This window comes from Podarcis muralis, chromosome 18, assembly GCF_964188315.1.
Source record: "Podarcis muralis chromosome 18, rPodMur119.hap1.1, whole genome shotgun sequence".
Classification (NCBI taxonomy): Eukaryota; Metazoa; Chordata; class Lepidosauria; order Squamata; family Lacertidae; genus Podarcis; species Podarcis muralis.
In genome coordinates this window covers 6,638,954-6,657,628 of record NC_135672.1, presented here as the reverse complement: position 1 = coordinate 6,657,628, position 18,675 = coordinate 6,638,954, and the positions used below count along the sequence as shown (strand labels likewise).

The window sequence follows — 18,675 nt, the reverse complement described above, 5'->3', positions numbered from 1 at the left end:
GGCTTGGATCAGGAAGGATAAAATTTAAGCAACCAGCAGCAAAAAACAACAACAACAAAACCAACCTGGAGCTCTGAGCCACGAGCGCAGTGAAAACCAGGAAGTAAAAAAAAAAGGCTATCCCCCGCTTCTCAGCTGCTTTCAGGCAGGATAGATTTGAGCATTGTCTGGGTCCTAGTGCCCCTACCGCTTTTTTGTGCTCCATTCTATTGCTGCTGGTGGCTGCTTATCACTCAGGCTGCAAGGAGGAGGGCTTTTACACAGCTAATGGCGAATCCCCTGCAATCCAAGTCCTCCTCACTTGCTCAAATCTATTCTGCCTCAAAACAAGGAGCAGAAGGAAAAGGCTGCAAACTGTTAAATGGAAAAAACCCCAGGCACAGGGCAAATACCTTAAGTATACCTTTAAAGCAACAGTGTTCTTTCCCTCCCCGCTCAGCTCACAGAAAAGCTCCTTCTCCACACACCCCATGCGTGCTCCTTGTCCATTGAGTGCTTTTCCTTCCCTCCCCACTTAAAACGTGGTTACAAAGCACGGTTCCACATGGATCCTCAGGATTTTTGCACTGGGTCACCCCAAACTCACCATCAGATCACATGTCTGTGGCCACAGCATGAACCACAAAAATCATACATCTACTGTTTCGTTTAGAATATTTTTTTTCTTGTTTTCCTCCTCTAAAAACTACGTGCGTGTTATGGTCAGGTGCGTGTTATCGAGCGAAAAATACGGTAACCGGAAAGTCGATTAGTCCAGTTTCATTGCTGCCAGTTAGCTCTCTGCCAGGGACCAGCAACTGCTAGCCTGTGGGCCACGTGCTCCGTGGACCATGAAGAGAGTAGCTTTTCATTATTATCATTATTATTATTTTCGTTGTTTTGCAGGTGGGTCCATGTAATCTGCGCAATCGCTGTCCCTGAAGCCCGCTTCCTCAATGTCATTGAGCGCCACCCTGTAGACATCACTGCCGTTTTGGAGCAAAGGTGGAAATTGGTAAGGACCCATCAAAATGGGTAGGAAAAAGGAGGGACACAACTTGAAAAGTGACGCAGGGTGTCAGCCTCCCGAGAGCTCTGGCAGACTTTGGCTTGGAGGTTAGGAGAGGCTCTGTTACGCTGTCGAGTTTCCCCCTCCCCCTACAAAGGGGGCTTTGGTTCATGCTGTGGAGGTAAAACGCCTTCATTATTCAGGCCAGAGTGACGGCTCTGAATTGATACACAAGCGATAAATTGTGTGGAGCCAGCTCCTTTATGGATAACCTGACATTTCCAGCTCGCCGTCCTCTTCATTACCCACGCTTGTAACAGCAAATTAAAAATCCTTTTTTTACATGGGACTTGCTTGTACTGCTTAATGGGCCTCCCCAGAGAAATCTGTTAAGTCCTCTGCAGCTGCCATGAGGCTTTAAGGCTTGTCCCATCCCTTTGTCTGCTCTGCATTTCCTTGCTCTTTTGAATAGCAGTTTCACAGAATGCGTTTGGTCTGGAGTTTCTGCCTTTTTATTATTTTATTTTTGCATGACCCATGTCACTAGCCCTTGTTTTTTCAGGAACCGCATGCACTGGCCCATATGCCAGTTTTAGAATCTAGAGCCTTAAAATGCAAACACGCGCATACACACATAAACACAAATTGGGAGAGTTTCCAGCTGCTCCCAGTAATCCCTTCATTCCTTGGGTGGTGGGATGAGCAGATCTAAAGGGCCGGGCAAATCATGGTATTGAGTCTAACTACGGCACTCCACGTAAGGAGCTGTGCTGAACTGCAGCAAACAGAAATGAAGAGGCACAGTCCTCCACCTTGCTGCAAGAATCTGTTGAAAGAATCCTTAGCTTAATAGTAAAGCACATACTTTGCCTCTAGAGGGTCCCTCGTTCAGTCCTCCATTAAAGGGCTCTTATCAGGGTCTGGGAAGATCTCTGTCTGTCTTGGAGAACAGATGGGGTCTGATTAAGGCACATGAAGAAGGCCTCTGATGATGATTGCCAGGTCCAGGTTGGATCATATGGGGAGAGGAAGTCCTGAAGGTATTGCAGTCCTGAGCCATATAAAGTTTTATAGGTCAAAACCAGCATTTTGAATTCGGCCTGGAAACTGATTGGCAGCCAGTGAAGTCAGGACAGGATTGGCATTATATGCTCAAACCGTCTTGCCCCGGTGAGCAACTTGGCCAATGAATTCTGCAGCGGCTGAAGATTCCTTTACAGGCAGCCCCATGTATAATGCATTGCAGTAATCTAGCCTAGCATTTGAGTTCTTGTTCAGATTGTGCAGCTCCTCGTGCCATAAAGAGAGAAATAGCTCCCCCCCTTTTTTTTGCAATGATATCTTGAGTGGGTTAAATAGACCGGGCTTGAATTAGTCTCAGTGGGAAAGCGAATCAGGCAAGACATCTTGCAGAAGACGAGCCCCCTGCCGCAGTTAACTAGCTTAAAAGCTAGAAACCAGGCACCCAAATCCACTGCTTGTTCTCCTTTGCACATTTCACCATGCAGTGACAGGAGGTCTTTTAAGGAAACACCCAGGCACAACTGTTTAGCTGCTTCAGGGGAAAAAGTTCTGTGAGCTGGGTCTTGCTTCGAAGAAGGAGCAGATGATGATATAAAGGTCAATGAGGCTTGGGATCTTATGTGGCAGAACAAAGAATTGGGGAGAGGGCAGAAAGAGCATATTGCGATAATAAAGGCTTAAGCAGACAGTTATCTTGAGTTTAGAAAAGACAGGTTTTCTGTCTTCCCTCCATGTAGTGCCACCTGGGACTAGGCCTGTTGTTTCCAGAATAAAGGCTGAAAGCTAGAGAATTTGCCCAGGACTACCCAAAGACTCCATAGCTGAGCAAGGAGATGAGGCCTGGTCCCCCTGTTCAAACTCTCAACACTGCAGGTTGGGCTCAGTTGTAACTGCCAAGGGCAGGGCAGGGTATGTCCACGAACCCCGTGCTTCTGCATTCACCCTGTGCCATACCTTCAAGTTTTTCATCTGATCCGATATCTACATCCTCAAAGCAGTGATACGTGGAACATCGTAAGATACCACATTGTGCTTATTGCCAGTATGCCAATTTAGGAACCGAATGGACTTTGTCTCCTGACCATCCATTGGACTTTAATTTCTCTTGATATGTTCTGTTTGCATGATGCGTTGGTCTATGGAATTACACTTTGTGAGATATTATAGGTTGGATTGTGTTTGAAATAGAAGTTACATAGTCAAAACAGCCTGTTACATTGTGTGTGTTGTTACCAGGAGTGTAGAATTTGGCATATGATTAGCAGCTGTTCTTCCCTCTCCTTCCATGGGGGATTTTAAGCAGAGGTTGGATGGCCATCTGTCACAGATGCTTTAGCCGAGTTTCCTGCATTGCAGAGGGTTGGACTAGATGGCACATGGGGTCCCTTCCAACTCTTCAGTTCTGTGATTCCAAAGGGCCACTTTGATAAGACATGCACACACACACACAGCCTGCTGCCAAGGTTCCATTGACCTCATCACTGTTCTTAGCGCTGGGGGACCAGATTTGGCCCCAGAGTTTCTAGTTGCTGACCCCTTGACTAATATTTGATTTTGATGGTGTGTAATAAATGCTAATATGGCACAGTGAAGGAAGACAGCTGTCTTCACCTTGCTATTTCTGTTTGATTCACAAATTTTGTTAGCTGGGCGGTGGAGGGGGTCCTCCCTTTAGGGGGAGGGTCCTGAGCTGTGGCCCCGCCACACATGTCAGGTATCAAGGCCAAGCTCTCCTTTGTCATAAGTGCAATGTGCCGCTTGGTTTATCAACAACACCATTTGTGTGGCTCCTGATTAATGGGGCTTTGCGGGGCCCGCATCTGTAAATTATTTACGGCACACAGATTCGGAATAATTAGCTGTCATCTTCTCTGTGGAATACATGAAATGTAGCTTCCATCATGAGGCAGACAGGCCATTTCTTACTCTTAGCGATGATGGTGGCGATGATACGATTTTTCAACGTGGCTTTATTTCCGGGATATGTTTGTAGGCGCATGGTTTCTCCTTTGCTCCCTTCATCTCATACCTTTAAAAGATTTCTGCTGCTTCTTCCCTGGTAACATTTTATCTTGCGAGACTGATAATGGCTAAGGGAGATGCTCAGCCTCTTCCTCCTTGTCTGACTTGTCAGGACGCATTTATGGCAGAGTGCGTCTCCTCCTCCCCCCTGCTTTGCTGTGTTGTTAACTTAATTTGCTAGAAAATTGGTTTTGAGTTGCGTGGGTTGAGTGACCGGAGGCAATGAGGAGAGGCGGAATGTGGATGAGTGGGCGGTTCTAGATCAGCAAGTTTCAAACGGTGTTTCAGGGAACCCCAGAAGTTTTTCTCAATGAGAAGAAAAGCAGGCAAGCTCACTCCTGGAAAAGAGCTCCTGGGGTCAAGGCAAGTGACATGGTCCAGATAGTAGGGTTGCTGAGTTCAGCAGGCAGGGATCCAGAGGCGCACAGTGCGAGTTAGTAGACATTTTCCATAGTGGGAAGATGGCGGGGCTGCAGGAATGGAGGTGGAGGTATCTATTTTAGCAGCATGTCTCACTTGCAAGTTTCTCAGACTGAGGAACTGAGCTTGGAGCAGTAGCCAGGCCCCTACTGGCTCCTCTGGTCTGGATGCACCGAGAGAAGCTACAGTACAGTGTCTGGCCATTCTAGGGGTAACACATTGTTGTGGCACTCCCAAGAGCTGCCCTAGTCTTTCAGAGAACAAGGAGCCTGGGCCTGGCTAACAGTTTGTTCCCCGTTATCCATATTTCCCTACCCAATGTGACGCAGGTGGCGATTTGGTCTAAACCACCGAGCCTCTTGGGGTTGCCGATCGTAACGATTGGCATTTCAAATCTGCACGATGGGGTGAGCTCCCGTTGGTCTGTCCCAGCTCCGGCCAACCTAGCAGCTCGAAAGCACAAATAACACTGTGAGTAGATAAATAGGTACCACTATGGCAGGAAGGTAAGCAGAATTTCTGTGCACTCTGCCTTGCACAGCAGTGTCCCATTGCGCCAGAAGCGGTTTAGTCATGCTGGCCACATGACCCAGGAAGCTGTCTGTGGACAAACACTGGCTCCCTCGGCCTGAAACGAGATGAGCGCTGTACCCCATAGTCTATTTCCGACTGGACTTAACCGTCCAAGGAACCTTTACCTTTTTCCTACCATGTGTTGGGTACCACACACACACACACACACACACACACACACACACACACACACACTCGATGTGATTCCCACCCCCCTTTTCGTGGTTCCGTGTAAAGTCATTTCCGAAACTGCATCTCCCACTTTACAACTTTTTGGTAGTGGCGCCTGCCCTGTGGAACACCCTCCCTTCAGATGTCAAGGAAATAAACAACTATCTGACTTTTAGAAGACATCTGAAGGCAGCCCTGTTTAGGGAAGTTTTTAATGTTTGATATTTAATCTTGTTTTTAATATTCTGTTGGGAGCCACCCATAGTGGCTGGGGAAACCCAGCCAGATGGGTAGGGTATAAATAATAAAATTATTATTATTATTATTATTACTTGGTTACTCTCTAGTTTTCTTTTAAATTAACCTTTTAAGTGCTTGTTTTTAGATTAATCCTGCTAATGCCGTTTAGATGTTTGCAATCATTTTTGAGATAGTGTTAGATACCTTCTAGCATGTGGTCTTGGCCTTGTCTGACCCAGCTGTTGCACCCTTGAATGCACCCCAGAATTCCCTGCACAGCCCACACCTTCCAGGGTAGACATGTGGAGAGAGTTCCTGGAAAAGAGGCCCTTCCCAGTGCTGGCTCATTTCAGCTTCAATCAGATCTACATTGGAAGCCATTCCAGTTGTCTCTGTCAACACTGAAAGGTGGCACCGTTTATTGCATTTCAGAAAGGAGGAGGTGGGCTGGACCTTTGGGTTTTGCACCGCCCGGCCTTCGTTTGCCCCTGAGCCAGCCTTTGCCGCAACTTGAGATGTAGTTGCTCTTAATAATCTCTGCCTTTCTATCACTGTGCAAGGTCTGTTCAAATGCCATAGTGACAGCTAGTGGTCAGATGTTTGAGAATGACAGGCATGATGGAATCATCTGTCCACTAGCTGTATTGAAAGGTATTGAAGCAGTATAAGGAATGTTGGATTGTTTCTTCCAATAATGGGAGGAAAGAAGTCATAGTTCAAGAAGAAATTGGACAAGTTGACTAAATTTGGGGGGTAAATTATTTTGATGTAGCTATAGGGTGGAACTTTTGAGTTTTTCGAGGAACAATTAGTACATGAAATAAATCTGCTACAGTGGCTGACATGCTATATGAGTAATGTTTTTAGTGGTTGATATATTTTTGTGTATGTTCCTGTATTGGCCTTGATGTCGGGAATCAAGCCTTTATCAGGAGAAACTGGCAGCTCTCCCATGCACCCGGCTTGATCTCCTGTTGACCTCCCTGTCTGCTTTTCCGGCAAGATCCAGGCAGAGGTCGCGATAGGCGATCCTTCTCAGCATGAGAAGGACACACACACTCTTTCCTGCCCCCCCCGGCAGGGGAAAGAGATAGACAGAAACGTATTTACATGCCTTTATTTCTGTCTTTGCAGCGTTACAAAAAACATGACTGCTCTCTTCAAATTCCGGCAGTCGAGAGAGAAACTCCTCCTGTACTTCCTTTACAGCTCATATTACACTCTGAGCTAATCCCGGTGCTTCGCACTGTGAATAGACTGTCCCTCTGTTTCCCACGGAACAGTCCCAACATTCCCTTTATGTTTTGCTTTCAAGCTACCAGCAGCTCGCGGGTGCATTGCTTCTATATCGTAACAGTTTTGACGTATTTTCATTTGTGCACATTTTGATACTTCAGTGTTGAAAACAAACACAAAATCCCAGGGTTGGGGGCTTGTTGTGAAGTGTGTGATCAAGTCAGCTAGTCAATACCAATGAAATCTCATTATTAAATTGCCAATACCCAAATCCCTCCCTGATTAGAACCAAGTGCTGATATATGACATGCCCTATAATGGCACCTGAAGGGAATCTCCAGCTTTTCTCAGCTCAGACTGCAACAATGCAAACCCAACACTCTGGCTAATAACTGTTAGTAAATATATAATCAGTATAATGTCATTCAAAATATACGAATAAGCCACTTCAAAATAATGTATATATCATACAACACATCTCACAAAATATACAAGTAACTGCAAGTTGTTATATGTATCAGAGTCAAACAAAGGTTCAAACAACCAATGAATAGCGAGGAATTCCAAACACTCTCTCAAAGGAAGACATCTATCCAAAGTCTCAAAAGGACAGTGCATCCGGAATAGTTCAACTGTTTCGGAATAAAGTCTTCATCAGCTAGAAATGGAATAGCAAGCAATGAATGACAACAAAACTGAGCAACCTGTATGTAGAACAAAATAGAGAAAGAGGTACATACCGAATAATTATCAATGAAATATGCATACTAGTGAAGATCATACTAGTGGATTCAGTGCTCACTGGATAATGTAGCTGCTGATGCTCACAACACAAACGCAGAGAACATACAGAGTTGACCACAAGTGTTTCACATCACAATTGTTGCAGACAATGTAAAGAAACTTAAAGCAACGGTACGTCAATTCTGGCGTTACAATGCAAAGACGGCCCATAAAACGACGAAATAGAGCAGATTTGGATAGTACACAACGGATTTTACATAAAAAAACATTCACATAAAACAATAGAAGTCGAGTTCTGAATTCAGTCCCCCTCAGATATGTGGATTTAAACAAATAAATTAAATGGGTTTCTTGTTGACGCAATAACGTCAACGTCTTGCCCAACCCCTCGTGTACGTATCTTCCTCTGGGCTGGCAATTCACGGATGAAGACAGGGGACAAGCATCACCCTTCCAGTAAACCCAGCTATATAATACTTGAATTGCAAAGTGGGGCTGAAAGAGCAGGGCCTCTCATAAGTTTACCTCATGGCTGACATGAAATGTGGCCTAGCCCACACCCTAACAGCAGTTTCATCTGCAACGCAAATTGTTCCAAGAGATTCGAGCACGTGAGCCAAGCTGCAGGTGGAGCCACAAGCATAAGAAGTCAAGTTAGAATTGCCAGAAATGTCCGTGGTGATGGGTAGCTCTGTGCCATGCAGTAACACCAACCTTTATTCCTTCCCCAGAAATGTGTGTACTGCCGGAGGTGGATGAAGAAAGTGTCAGGCGCCTGCATCCAGTGCTCTTATGAGCACTGTTCCACCTCTTTCCACGTCACCTGCGCCCACGCAGCAGGGGTGCCAATCGAGCCAGATGATTGGCCTTATGCGGTGTCCATCACATGCTTCAAACACAAAGCGGCTAGCCACATGGTAGGTCTCCTCAGTGGTTTATCTCTCTTCCTTCACTCCTCTCTCTCGTTTTAAAGAAGCCTAATCTTGTTGCTGTTTTTAATCTGCCGTTCGTAGATCCCATTTTCAAGGGAGGTATCGCTGGCCCAGACGGTGATTACAAAGAACCGGAACGGTCTCTACTACCGGTGCAAAGTGATTGGCGTGACAACGCAAACCTTCTACGAAGTCAATTTCGAGGATGGCTCCTACAGCGACAACATTTACCCAGAGAACATTATTGTAAGTTAGCATAGGTTTCAGGCGGAAAAATATTCTATAGGTCTCTTTGCCATTCTGGAGGGTGTGTACTACTTTTCTGCTTACATGCCCATGAGTCTTGTTTCTATTATTGCTAAAATAAGAATTCTGTCTTCTTGAGTTAGATTTAAAAAAACAAAACAGAAAAGATAGTTTGAGCTGAAGATCTAGATCTAGTATGGAATTTATGAATGGCAGGAAAAAAAATTTAATTGCTTCTGTTGTACCATCCGAGGAAGAGTGGCTTCACAAGGTTCGCTGGTAAAACTTGCAAGATATGTGTATTTACGAGATCAAGAAGTTTGTGATAAAAGATGGTTCAGTTTATTTATTATATACAGTCGTACCTTGGATCTCGAATGCCTTGGCTCCTGAACAAATCGGCCACTGGACAATCGAAACCCAGAAGTGACTGCTTGGTTTTCAAACGATTTTCGGAAGCCAAACGTCTGGCGCGGCTTCCAATTGGCTGCAGGAGCTTCCTGCAGCTATTCAGAAGCCTTGCTTTGGTTTTCGAACATTTTGGAAGTTGAACGGACTTCTGGAACAGATTCCGTTCGACTTCCAAGGTACGACTCTACATCGGCTTATATAGGGCCTTTTCTACTTCTCTCATAAATGGGGGCCTGTTAGATAAATGAGAGATTAAAATTGATAGAGGTGTGTGTATTCTCTCTTGCTATATATTAAAATTGTAAACCCGTAATCGTGCTGCAGTTTGTGTGGCCACTTCCAGCATGATGACAGAACGGCAGGCAAGCAAACAGCGGAAAGTGGTAGCAAGCTGTTTAAAGTAGGGCGGTGGGCATTTCAGAGTGTGGTTTGGCAAACGGCTTTCTGAAGACCCTCCACCCTTCTGTTAAGCATTGCTTCAGTGGAGAGGTGCTTCAGGTGGGGACGAATGGGGTGGGCGAGGAGGGAGCGGGATGTCAAGAGAGGAGGGATTGGCCCAGGTGTGGGAGAAGGGTTGGCAATGGAGTTGGCAGGTATGCGGGGTTGGCGAGCAGGGATGGCAGCCGCTTGTATCCTATATTTTGTGTCTGCAATTATTTTAAAAAACCAAGCTGGGTCAGACTAAAGGCCCATGTAGCACTGCATCCTGTTCTCAGACGTGGCTAGTCAGAGGCCTGTGACAAGCCAGCAAGCAGGATCTGCAAAAGCATCAACTCTCCCCCCTTGTAGTCATGGGCTTACTGCCTCTCATACTGCAGGAAGTACCGTATTTTTCGTCCCATAGGATGCTCCATCCCATAGGACACACCTAGTTTTTTGGGGGGGGGAAATAAAGGGGGGGGAATTCCTTTATTTCCCCCCCAAAAGCAGGTTGGGGAAACCGAACCAGGTCGGGGAACAGCAGGATGGCGGCGCTGCGCCTCCCCGCTGTCCCCCGAGCTTGTGGGGCTGGCCAATGTCTGCCCGGCGCGAGGGGCGCCCTGCTTTAGGGCGCCCCGCCCGCCCGCCGGGCGGCAGGCTGCTATCCGCAGCATGGGAAGCCCTGCGGGGAACTCCTGCAGGGCTCCCCACGCTGCGGATGTATGCCCGGCACGAGGGGCGCTCTGCTTCAGGGCGCCCCGCCCGCCGGGCGGCAGGCTGCTATCCGCAGCCTAGACAGCCCTGCGGGACCTCCCGCAGGGCTGCCTAGGCTGCGGATGTCTTCCTGAATCCTGGAGAGCGAGAGGGGTCGGTGCGCACCGACCCCTCTCGCTCTCCAAGCTTCAGCGAAAGCCTGCATTCGCCCCATAGGACGCACCCAGGTTTCCCCTTCATTTTTGGAGAGGGAAAAGTGCATCCTATAGGGCGAAAAATACGGTATGTAGAGATCATGTCTGGTAGCCTTTATAGCAGCAGTTCTCAACCTGTGGGTCCCCAGATGTTGGACTACAACTCCCATCATCCCTGAGCTCTGGCCTTGTTAGCGAGGGGTGATGGGAGTTGTAGTCCAACAACATCTGGGGACCCACAGGTTGAGAAAGGCTGATTTATAGCCTTGTCTTATTATTTGTGCTTGAAAATCCTGTAAAACGTGTCTGTGGGTGCTTGCCTGATCCAGCCCCTTCCCAGACTTCCTTAGTTGAACGTGTCATGGTGCCAGCCATTTCTGCGTGCTCCCCTCCCTCCCACAGTCCCTCTGACTTTCTTCCCTGACTTGCCTCTCAGAGCAGAGACTGCCTCAAGATGGGGCCGCCCGCTGAGGGGGAGGTGGTTCAGCTGCAGCTGACGGATGGCATCACTTACCAAGCCAAGTTTATTGCTGCCCAGATCAGCCAGATCTTTCAGGTAAGAGCCCAGCAGTGCCTTGGCCTTGGCCTTCCAGGCTAGATGCTTTTACTAGCAGAGAAATGGACGTGCTTCTGGAATTCAAAGATGGACTGGTGACTTCCCTGGAGTGATGTTTCCTGACAAGTGTGCTGCTCCTCCATGTTCTGGGGAGAACCGCGTGTTAGCAAGCAAGCCCTGCCTTTGCTCCAGCTGGTGGATTCAAACAGGGAAAGCAAAGCTGAGAGGGTTATGCCCTGTAAATTGGAGCCATCACGGCGTCATCATTTCCCAATTGGAAACGCCCCGCTTAAGAGGAATAGCGCATACAACCAAACAGTGAACAGAACGAGAACCCGTTCTCCGGGGCTAAGTAGCCTTGGTTAGGTTTAGAAGGAAGGGTGGTTGGCTGGCCCCACGGAGGTTGCGGAATGTAAGCTGGAGGTCAGGTTGTCTGATGGCCACTCTCATTCCCTTCTGTAGGTAGAGTTTGAGGATGGCTCTCAGCTGATGGTCACAAGAGGCAATATCTACACCCTGGAAGAGGAGCTTCCCAGGAGAGTAAAATCACGCTTGGTAGGTATCTCAGGGCTACTTTTTACAAAGCTGCTGCTGCTGCTGCTGCTGCTTTCAATTGTTTTCCAGGACAGTTTTTGCTGCAGTGGAGAGAGGTCATGTCTCCTTTCTAGTTACAGTGGTACCTCGGGTTACATACGCTTCAAGTTACAGACTCCGCTAACCCAGAAATAGTACCTCGGGTTAAGAACTTTGCTTCAGGATGAGAACAGAAATTGCGCGGCAGCAGCGGGAGGCCCCATTAGCTAACGTGGCGCTTCAGGTTAAGAACAGTTTCAGGTTAAGAACAGACCTCCAGAATGAATTAAGTTCTTAACCCAAGGTACCACTATACTGACTTTGCTAAATCGGTTACCTGTTGGCTAGGGGCAGCCTGAGGCATTTTGGCACCCGAGGAAAAATAATTTATAGTGCCCCAGCCACTCTGGGCAACTTCTAACAAAATATAATATTTTTTTGTTGTTGTTATCACCATCACCATTGCTGCTGCTGCTGCTATCATCATCATCAGTATTATGTGGTGTGAATGTGGCATTCTTCTTCTTCTTCTTACTATTATTATTATTACATCACCATATTTGTGACTCTATCCATCCCTTGGAGAAACTGAGTGATCAATAAATGGTGTTGTATTCATTCAGAAATCTCTTAAAGTGAAGCTTGGGCCCACAAGGAGATGCTTTCACCAATTGCCCACCTCAGGATTAATTCAAGAGCGTTGGTGTCCAAGGGTCTCCTGCCAGCAAAGCAGTGGCTTTTGTGAAATGTTGTCTCCTCTCGTCTGAAAGGGCGCTTGAGTTCTCTCTGCCTGTGTGCCTTCTGCCTTCCTCTCACACCTGTCCTCCTCCTGTTGCCCTTCTAGTCGCTCAGCACGGGGACGCCTCAGGAAGACGCCGTCCCGGGAGACGACTTGAAAGCAGCCAAGCGCCCTCGGGTGGGCAACACCAAGAGCCCCGAAGACCCTGGCCCTAGCCCCAGCTACTTTGCCATCATGGAGACCCTGCTGCAGGCACCCTTCCAGCCGGGAGCACAGAGCAGCACTATGTTCTAAACCCAGAGGAACAGTTGATTTAATTTTTTTTCTAAAAAAAAAAAAAAAGACACAGCTTTTTAAAACATCCTTTTTCACATCCCTGCGGAAAGTAATTTAACTAGAAAACTGTGGCGTGGGAGACCCAGCCTTTGTGCAATAACTTGCAAATTAATTATTTTATTCTGTTCTTGGTGTGGACTTCAGAGGATCTCGCCCTGCTCTGGCCTACCTCTGTTCTTCCTTTTGACGAACTTTTGAGTAGAAAAAAACCTGGGGGGGGGGGCGTTAACCTTCCGCACAGAAACTTTGGAAGAATATGTGTCAATGGAGGTTTGTGCAACTGAACCTTTGATTCTTTGTTTGTTTTTTGTTTGTTTTCAGTGGTTAAAAACCTGGAGAAGCGTTCACTCCAGTTTTCAAATCTGTTTTTCCCCCCTCCCTTACTCTCTCAATATATATTTTTCTTCTTTCCTGTATTTCTTGAAAAGGTGCTATTTCCCTGACTACTGAAGCCGCCTTTTTGGAATTATCAATTTATGTGTGTGACACACACACACACACACACACACACACACACACACTTTTTAGAAAAAAGCAATTGCATTTTAAAAACAAAACAATGCAAGCAGCAGCAATGTAATGAAAAAGTGAAGTGTTTCTACTCCCCCCCCCCCGAACATGGCTTTAAAACAAATGAACTCCCCCCACCCTCATTCTGATTTTGTTTTAAAAAGAAAGAAAAAGAGTTGATGCCTGGTTTTATTGGAGGGAGGGCAGGTTTTATTGAAACGCCTCTTTTAAGGGGAGAAAATATGTTGGGGTAATGTTTGTGTTGAACAAAGTTAGTTTTCCTTTAGCCGAAATGTTTTATAATAAATGAGAGCATCACAACAGAACTGCTACTGGACAGAATTCAGTGTTAACCCTTTCATAAAAGTCATAAAATAGGTTGCCTGTCGCATCACCACCACTGGGGAATTTTGTGTTGGGCCTTTGGAAAGGTTGCATATTATTTCCCTGGCGTTGCGTAAGCAAGGGATTTCGGTTAGGAGGCACAAGTCAATTGGCTGTTCTTTGGCAGGTGATGGAAAGAGGGTAGTCAAATGAACTGTTACCACATTGGGCGAGTGAGTGGTGTTGGGGGTGGTCCTGATTCCCCGTGCAGACGAAGTTACGAGCTGCAGGGGTCGTTTAGCAGGAGCGAGACATGACAGCATGTTTTGGGTCATCCTGAACTGGTGACAGCTTGCTTTTGCTCAGTTCCAGCAACTTCATGGCTAAGCAAATCAACCCTTTGGGGGGGGCAGGGGGGAGAGGTTAGCCTGTACTCTGTATACAGGGTTTGCCACATGCTTCAAATGGTCCCCAGTATGATCTGCACCAAAAATAATTTTGCCCTCACTTCACCGTTTTCTGAGAAGCTCTTCCTTGGTTGTGGGTCTGGGGGAGGCCTTCTTCCCATGGCGTTTTCTACTTCTGGAAACACCCTTTCCTGAGACAAAGGCTTTGAATTTATTGGGGTTTGAGGAACACCAAGACAAGCAAGTTAAAGTTTCCAGCTATATTAGCCTTTGCAGATGTTCAAGCCATATGTGGGAGGTGAGGGGGGGTCACCCAACTTGCCTTTATGCGTTGGCTTTATCATTTGCACAAGGCGGAGAGCCCGGCATGTTAGAATTTCCACCCAGGTTCTGTTAGTGGTGGCAAACACGGCATCCTGTGTCTTTTAAGTGGCAGTCCTCGTCCCCTCCCACCCCCCTGGGTGTGCATCCATGCCACATGGCTTAGGCAAAGAAGAAAAGGGAGCATTTAAATGGAGGATTCCTCCAGGAGCTTGTAGAATCTTTTCTACAAGATGCATTCCGTAATGGACCCTGCTTTTTACCCTTCCTCACTAATGGCTGCCAATAAGATTGTCTGCCGGGTTAGCGAAGGGGAAGAGAGAGACAGGTAAAGGTGATCTTGGAAGCCCACGAGCTTTCATCTCACATTGTTTCCTTTTTTCCCCCCTCCCCACAACCTTTGCCCCTGGGGGGGGGGGTGAAATCAAACCCAAAACTTACCCAAAACAGGATCTTAGCAAGCAGTTTCTAAACTTCCTTGCCGTGGAGAATCAGAATGCAGCTGAAACTTTCCTCTGTGTTGTGTTCCCCTGTCTCACCTCAACACACACACACACACACACACACACACACACACACACACACACTTATTTTAAACCCACCCATGTGTGCAGCGGTTCCCTCCTTGGAAGAAGAAAATGGCATAAAGGGTAGTACTGCTTGTATAAAGGACATTTTTAAAGAACAAACAATTTGTGTTGGCTCCTGGGTTGCCATAGTTCAAGTCAGTATTGGGGTGTGTGTGCGTGTGTGGGTGGGTGTGTATGTATGTAGCTCCCTCTTTATTTTCTTGATAATCCCTGGGAGGGGAGTGGGGCATTTGTTCAGGACGGGTTGGTTGCAAGAGAAGGGGGCATGGGGGGGGGTCCACTGTAAGGATAAATGCTGACTGAAATATCACCATTGCTGTATTTATTGTGTATATTTAAATTGTACAAAAAAAGGAAACAAAAATGTTGTTCTCCCCTGCCCCCCCCCAAATATGGTGACCTTTGTTTCTGCTTCTGCCGTGAACCTGGCTTTTGTAGAACATCTTTTCTTTTTGTTGGTGGTTGTTTCTGTTTTATCCCCCATCCACCCCACTTCTTCTTTTTCTAATACACTTACCAGTTTTGGAATGTTTCTGTGATCTCTTTGGGGAAAGGGCCTCCGTAGGAGGAAGCACTAGCAAACCCCCTTCACTTCCTTGCTGACCCTCCCCTGAATTCATATTTGAAAGTGGTCTGTGTGTGATACATCTCTAGTTATCTATCGGGGTTTACTTACTCTTAAAACAATCTGGTTTGGTTCTCCCCTTCTCCCTCTATAATTAATGATGGGAAACTCAGGGATTTCTTTGGGGGGTGGGGTGGGATGGCCCAGAGTTGTCCCCTCCCTGAAGAGGGAAGATTTCTCTCCAAAATTTTGTGTTTTGTTGCTCCAAACTCAACTATCTTCTAGTCTAAGGCCAAAATGGAGGAGAGGCATCGTGGCTTCTGAAACTGAAGGTTAGAAATAGCCATCAAACCCTAGTTGATGCACCTGCCTGGATGTGTCCCAGCCCCATTGGAAGCCATCTGAACTGTTGGCTATCTCCACATCTTGCAACAGTGGAATGTGTCATTAGTCCCATTTGTCTGCCCTGAATACCCCACTTATCATTTTTCTTGGACGGTCCCCGAATTCTAGCACAGCGAAGGTGGGAGAAATTCATCTGCCCCCTCCACATTGCCTTACCTGTGCATCATCATAATATAATTCTCATCACACTCCTCCTTAGTCACTTCTAAACTGAAAAGCCCCCAGTGTAGTTGCCTGTTCCCACTGGGAAAGTATCCCAACCTTCTTGCTAATGTTTGCTTTCCCTTTCCAGCTGCTGTGATGTCCCTCTTGAGACTGGGCAACCCAGACCTGGCCTTAGTAATGTGGCTGTGCCACATATCCTAGCTGTTGGATGTCTCTTGTCTCCTCCAACCATGACCCCTGAGTCCTCTGGACCTTGGAAGTTTTTTACGGAGAGACTCCTGAAAGCATTGTTCTCCTCGGGGGGTGGGGCATTTTCCAAACTTGGGAGGATCTCTTCAGACCTCAGGGTTCGGAGTTGATGACTCCATCCAGCCACCTGTCGAAATTCTCTGCTCCTCTTGGAGAAGGCAGAGGGCGCAATATAAGGCTGTTTGACAACTCCACGGTGTACCAAACCAAGATTGCCCAGCATAAATTCTCTATGTTGCCTGCCATCATCTGCACCCTGCTAGGAGGATGACAAACACTCAGTTACGCCCTGGGCTTGGAAGGCTCAGGCAGCATCTCTAGGCAGGTTTGGGAATGTCTTCTGCCTGAAACCCTGGAGAGTCACCACTAGTCAGTAGAGGCAATACTGCGCTTAAATGGACCCAACTCTGTATAAGGCACCCTGGGCCTACATGGGACGCGGGTGGCGCTGTAGTCTAAACCACTGAGCCTCTTGGGTTGCCGATCAGAAGGTCAGCGGTTCGAATCCCTGCGACGGGGTGAGCTCCCGTTGCTCTGTCCTAGCTCCTGCCAACCTAGCGGTTCAAAAGCACGCCAGTGCAAGTAGATAAATAGGTACCACTCCGGCAGGAAGGTAAATGGCGTTTCCGTGCACTCTGGTTTCCGTCATGGTGTCCCGTTGCGCCAGAAGTGGTTTAGTCATGCTGGCCACATGACCCGGAAAACTGTCTGTGGACCAACGCCGTCTCCCTTGGCCTGAAAGCAAGATGAGCGCCGCAACCCCATAATCACCTTTGACTGGACTTAACTGTCCAGGGGTCTTTTACCTTTTACCTTTACCCTGGGCTCCTGTGATATTGTCAGGTTGTGTGTCACTCGTTTCTCTGGGAGCTGTGCCAAGCCATGAGCAGTCTGGCTTCCTTGTGATACTGTGTTGTGGTTAGCAGAGGGTCCCCACACCCTTTTCTCAGATGAGAAAAACATATATTTAAAGCAGGTGCACAAATCCTCATAGTGATAACGTACATCATCTTAATACACAGTACAACAACTCTCCAAAGGGAGGTCGGTGCTAGCCCTAAATACGGACAGCAAGTGGCTAGGTGGACTTGCCAGTTCTCCCCACCACCCTTAACCAACCCCTCACACTGCTTTCTAAAGTCGTCTTTGTTGGCTTTGTATTTTCCTCTTCTCTTTTTTTGGGGGGGGGGAGAGGAGAGGGAGACCCACAAAATCTCTTACACGAGCAACGCCTCTGCCAAGGTGTTGTGTCTCCCACAGGCCTGGGTGGTAGTGGGGCATCCTTGCCAGCCTGTCTGCACACCTTGTCAGGCTGCAGCTCCTCCTAAAGCACGTCTATTTACTGCCATAATCGGAAGCCCCTAAAAGGGAGAGAACGAAAGCCACCCGCTATTAAATATAATTGTCATTGTGACAGGCCCATTGTGGGGCGGAAAATTTGTGCCTTTCAGAGCTGTCTGTGTGATAAAGAGCAGCGGTAAAATCAGAAATTAATCCCCTGGCAAGAGAATGACATGGTTATCGCTGGATTGCTGCTAACAACTTACTCAAGGCATCTCTTTAAAAGAGAGAGAGAATGGGGAGGGGGAAACCTTGCCTCTGCCCCCCCCCCCTTCTTGTAGGTAGCAAAGAGAAGGTCGTTTGCTTATTTCAATCCGCTCAGATCTAAAAACAAAATCAGTTTTCTTTTGTTCATTGATTCCATGGGGACATCAACTGCTGTTCTGGAAAACAAATAAACCAAAAACCCTTCTCCAAAGAAAGGAAAGGGATGGTGTAATCCTGAACCAGGAGCAGCCCACCAGTGAGGCAAAGTGAAGCCATTTGCCATGGGGGGCAGGTCCAACCCTGTCACCCCAACTGCTGGGCTACTACCAGAGCTCTCCCCCTGCCAGCATCATGGCAGCAGCACAGGTGAGGGTGCAGTTGTGGCAGAGGGAAGGAGGGGGCCCAGATCTGTGGGAATTGGGTGCTGCCTTGGGGGTAGGGGGGCATCAGGCAGCCCCACCATGAGCTGATCTGTCTCCACTGCAGACCTTCTAGGTACCAGGGGGGGGGAGTGCTAAGAGAGGTGGTCTCTTAGCTCCCCATGTCGGCGGGATTGTCAACAGCCTTGGATCTCCTGGGGAATCTATCCTCCAAAGCAGGAGTGCCAACTTGGCCCCGCGACCGTGGGTGCCTGGGGGCGCCATGTAGCGTGCATGGCCCTGGCACTGAAATTTGTGGGTCCCTCCACAGGGAATTTTGTCCCTCCCAGGGAATCGCCACCTCTGCTCCCAAGGAGAGGATTTCACTACTAACCACACCCTCTTTCCGAGGTTTTGATTGCCCAAAACCTTGTTCTCTTATAATGGCAATGCCTCCCACCTGAGAGGTGCCCGAACTGAGTTTCATATTCAGAGAGCTTCATTGTGGTGATTTAAGGGCAAAGAGCGCCCATACAGCAAATATTCAATACACAATCAGCTTCTCAGCTGTGTGCGAACTCTGCAGTGTCATTTAGGCTTCTCTCTTGCATTATTGCCCTTCCACTCATCTGACCAGTTTGTAAGAGCTAGCCAGGAGGGCTGTTCTCTGCCTCCACTCAGAGGCAGTCACAGT

General features: G+C 47.6%; 1 protein-coding gene across 1 annotated transcript in view; it reads left to right on the top strand.

Moving 5' to 3' along the window:
* The window catches only part of KDM4B (lysine demethylase 4B), a 192,848-nt gene extending 177,630 nt beyond the window's left edge, over positions 1 to 15,218 (top strand). The window contains exons 17-22 of the mRNA XM_028713805.2: positions 886 to 994; positions 8,149 to 8,334; positions 8,431 to 8,595; positions 10,771 to 10,890; positions 11,353 to 11,445; positions 12,308 to 15,218. Of these exons, the coding sequence (XP_028569638.2) occupies positions 886 to 994; positions 8,149 to 8,334; positions 8,431 to 8,595; positions 10,771 to 10,890; positions 11,353 to 11,445; positions 12,308 to 12,496 (862 nt within the window). The 3' untranslated portion in view covers positions 12,497 to 15,218. The remainder of the gene's footprint in view (positions 1 to 885; positions 995 to 8,148; positions 8,335 to 8,430; positions 8,596 to 10,770; positions 10,891 to 11,352; positions 11,446 to 12,307) is intronic.
* The last annotated feature ends 3,457 nt before the right edge of the window (positions 15,219 to 18,675 follow it).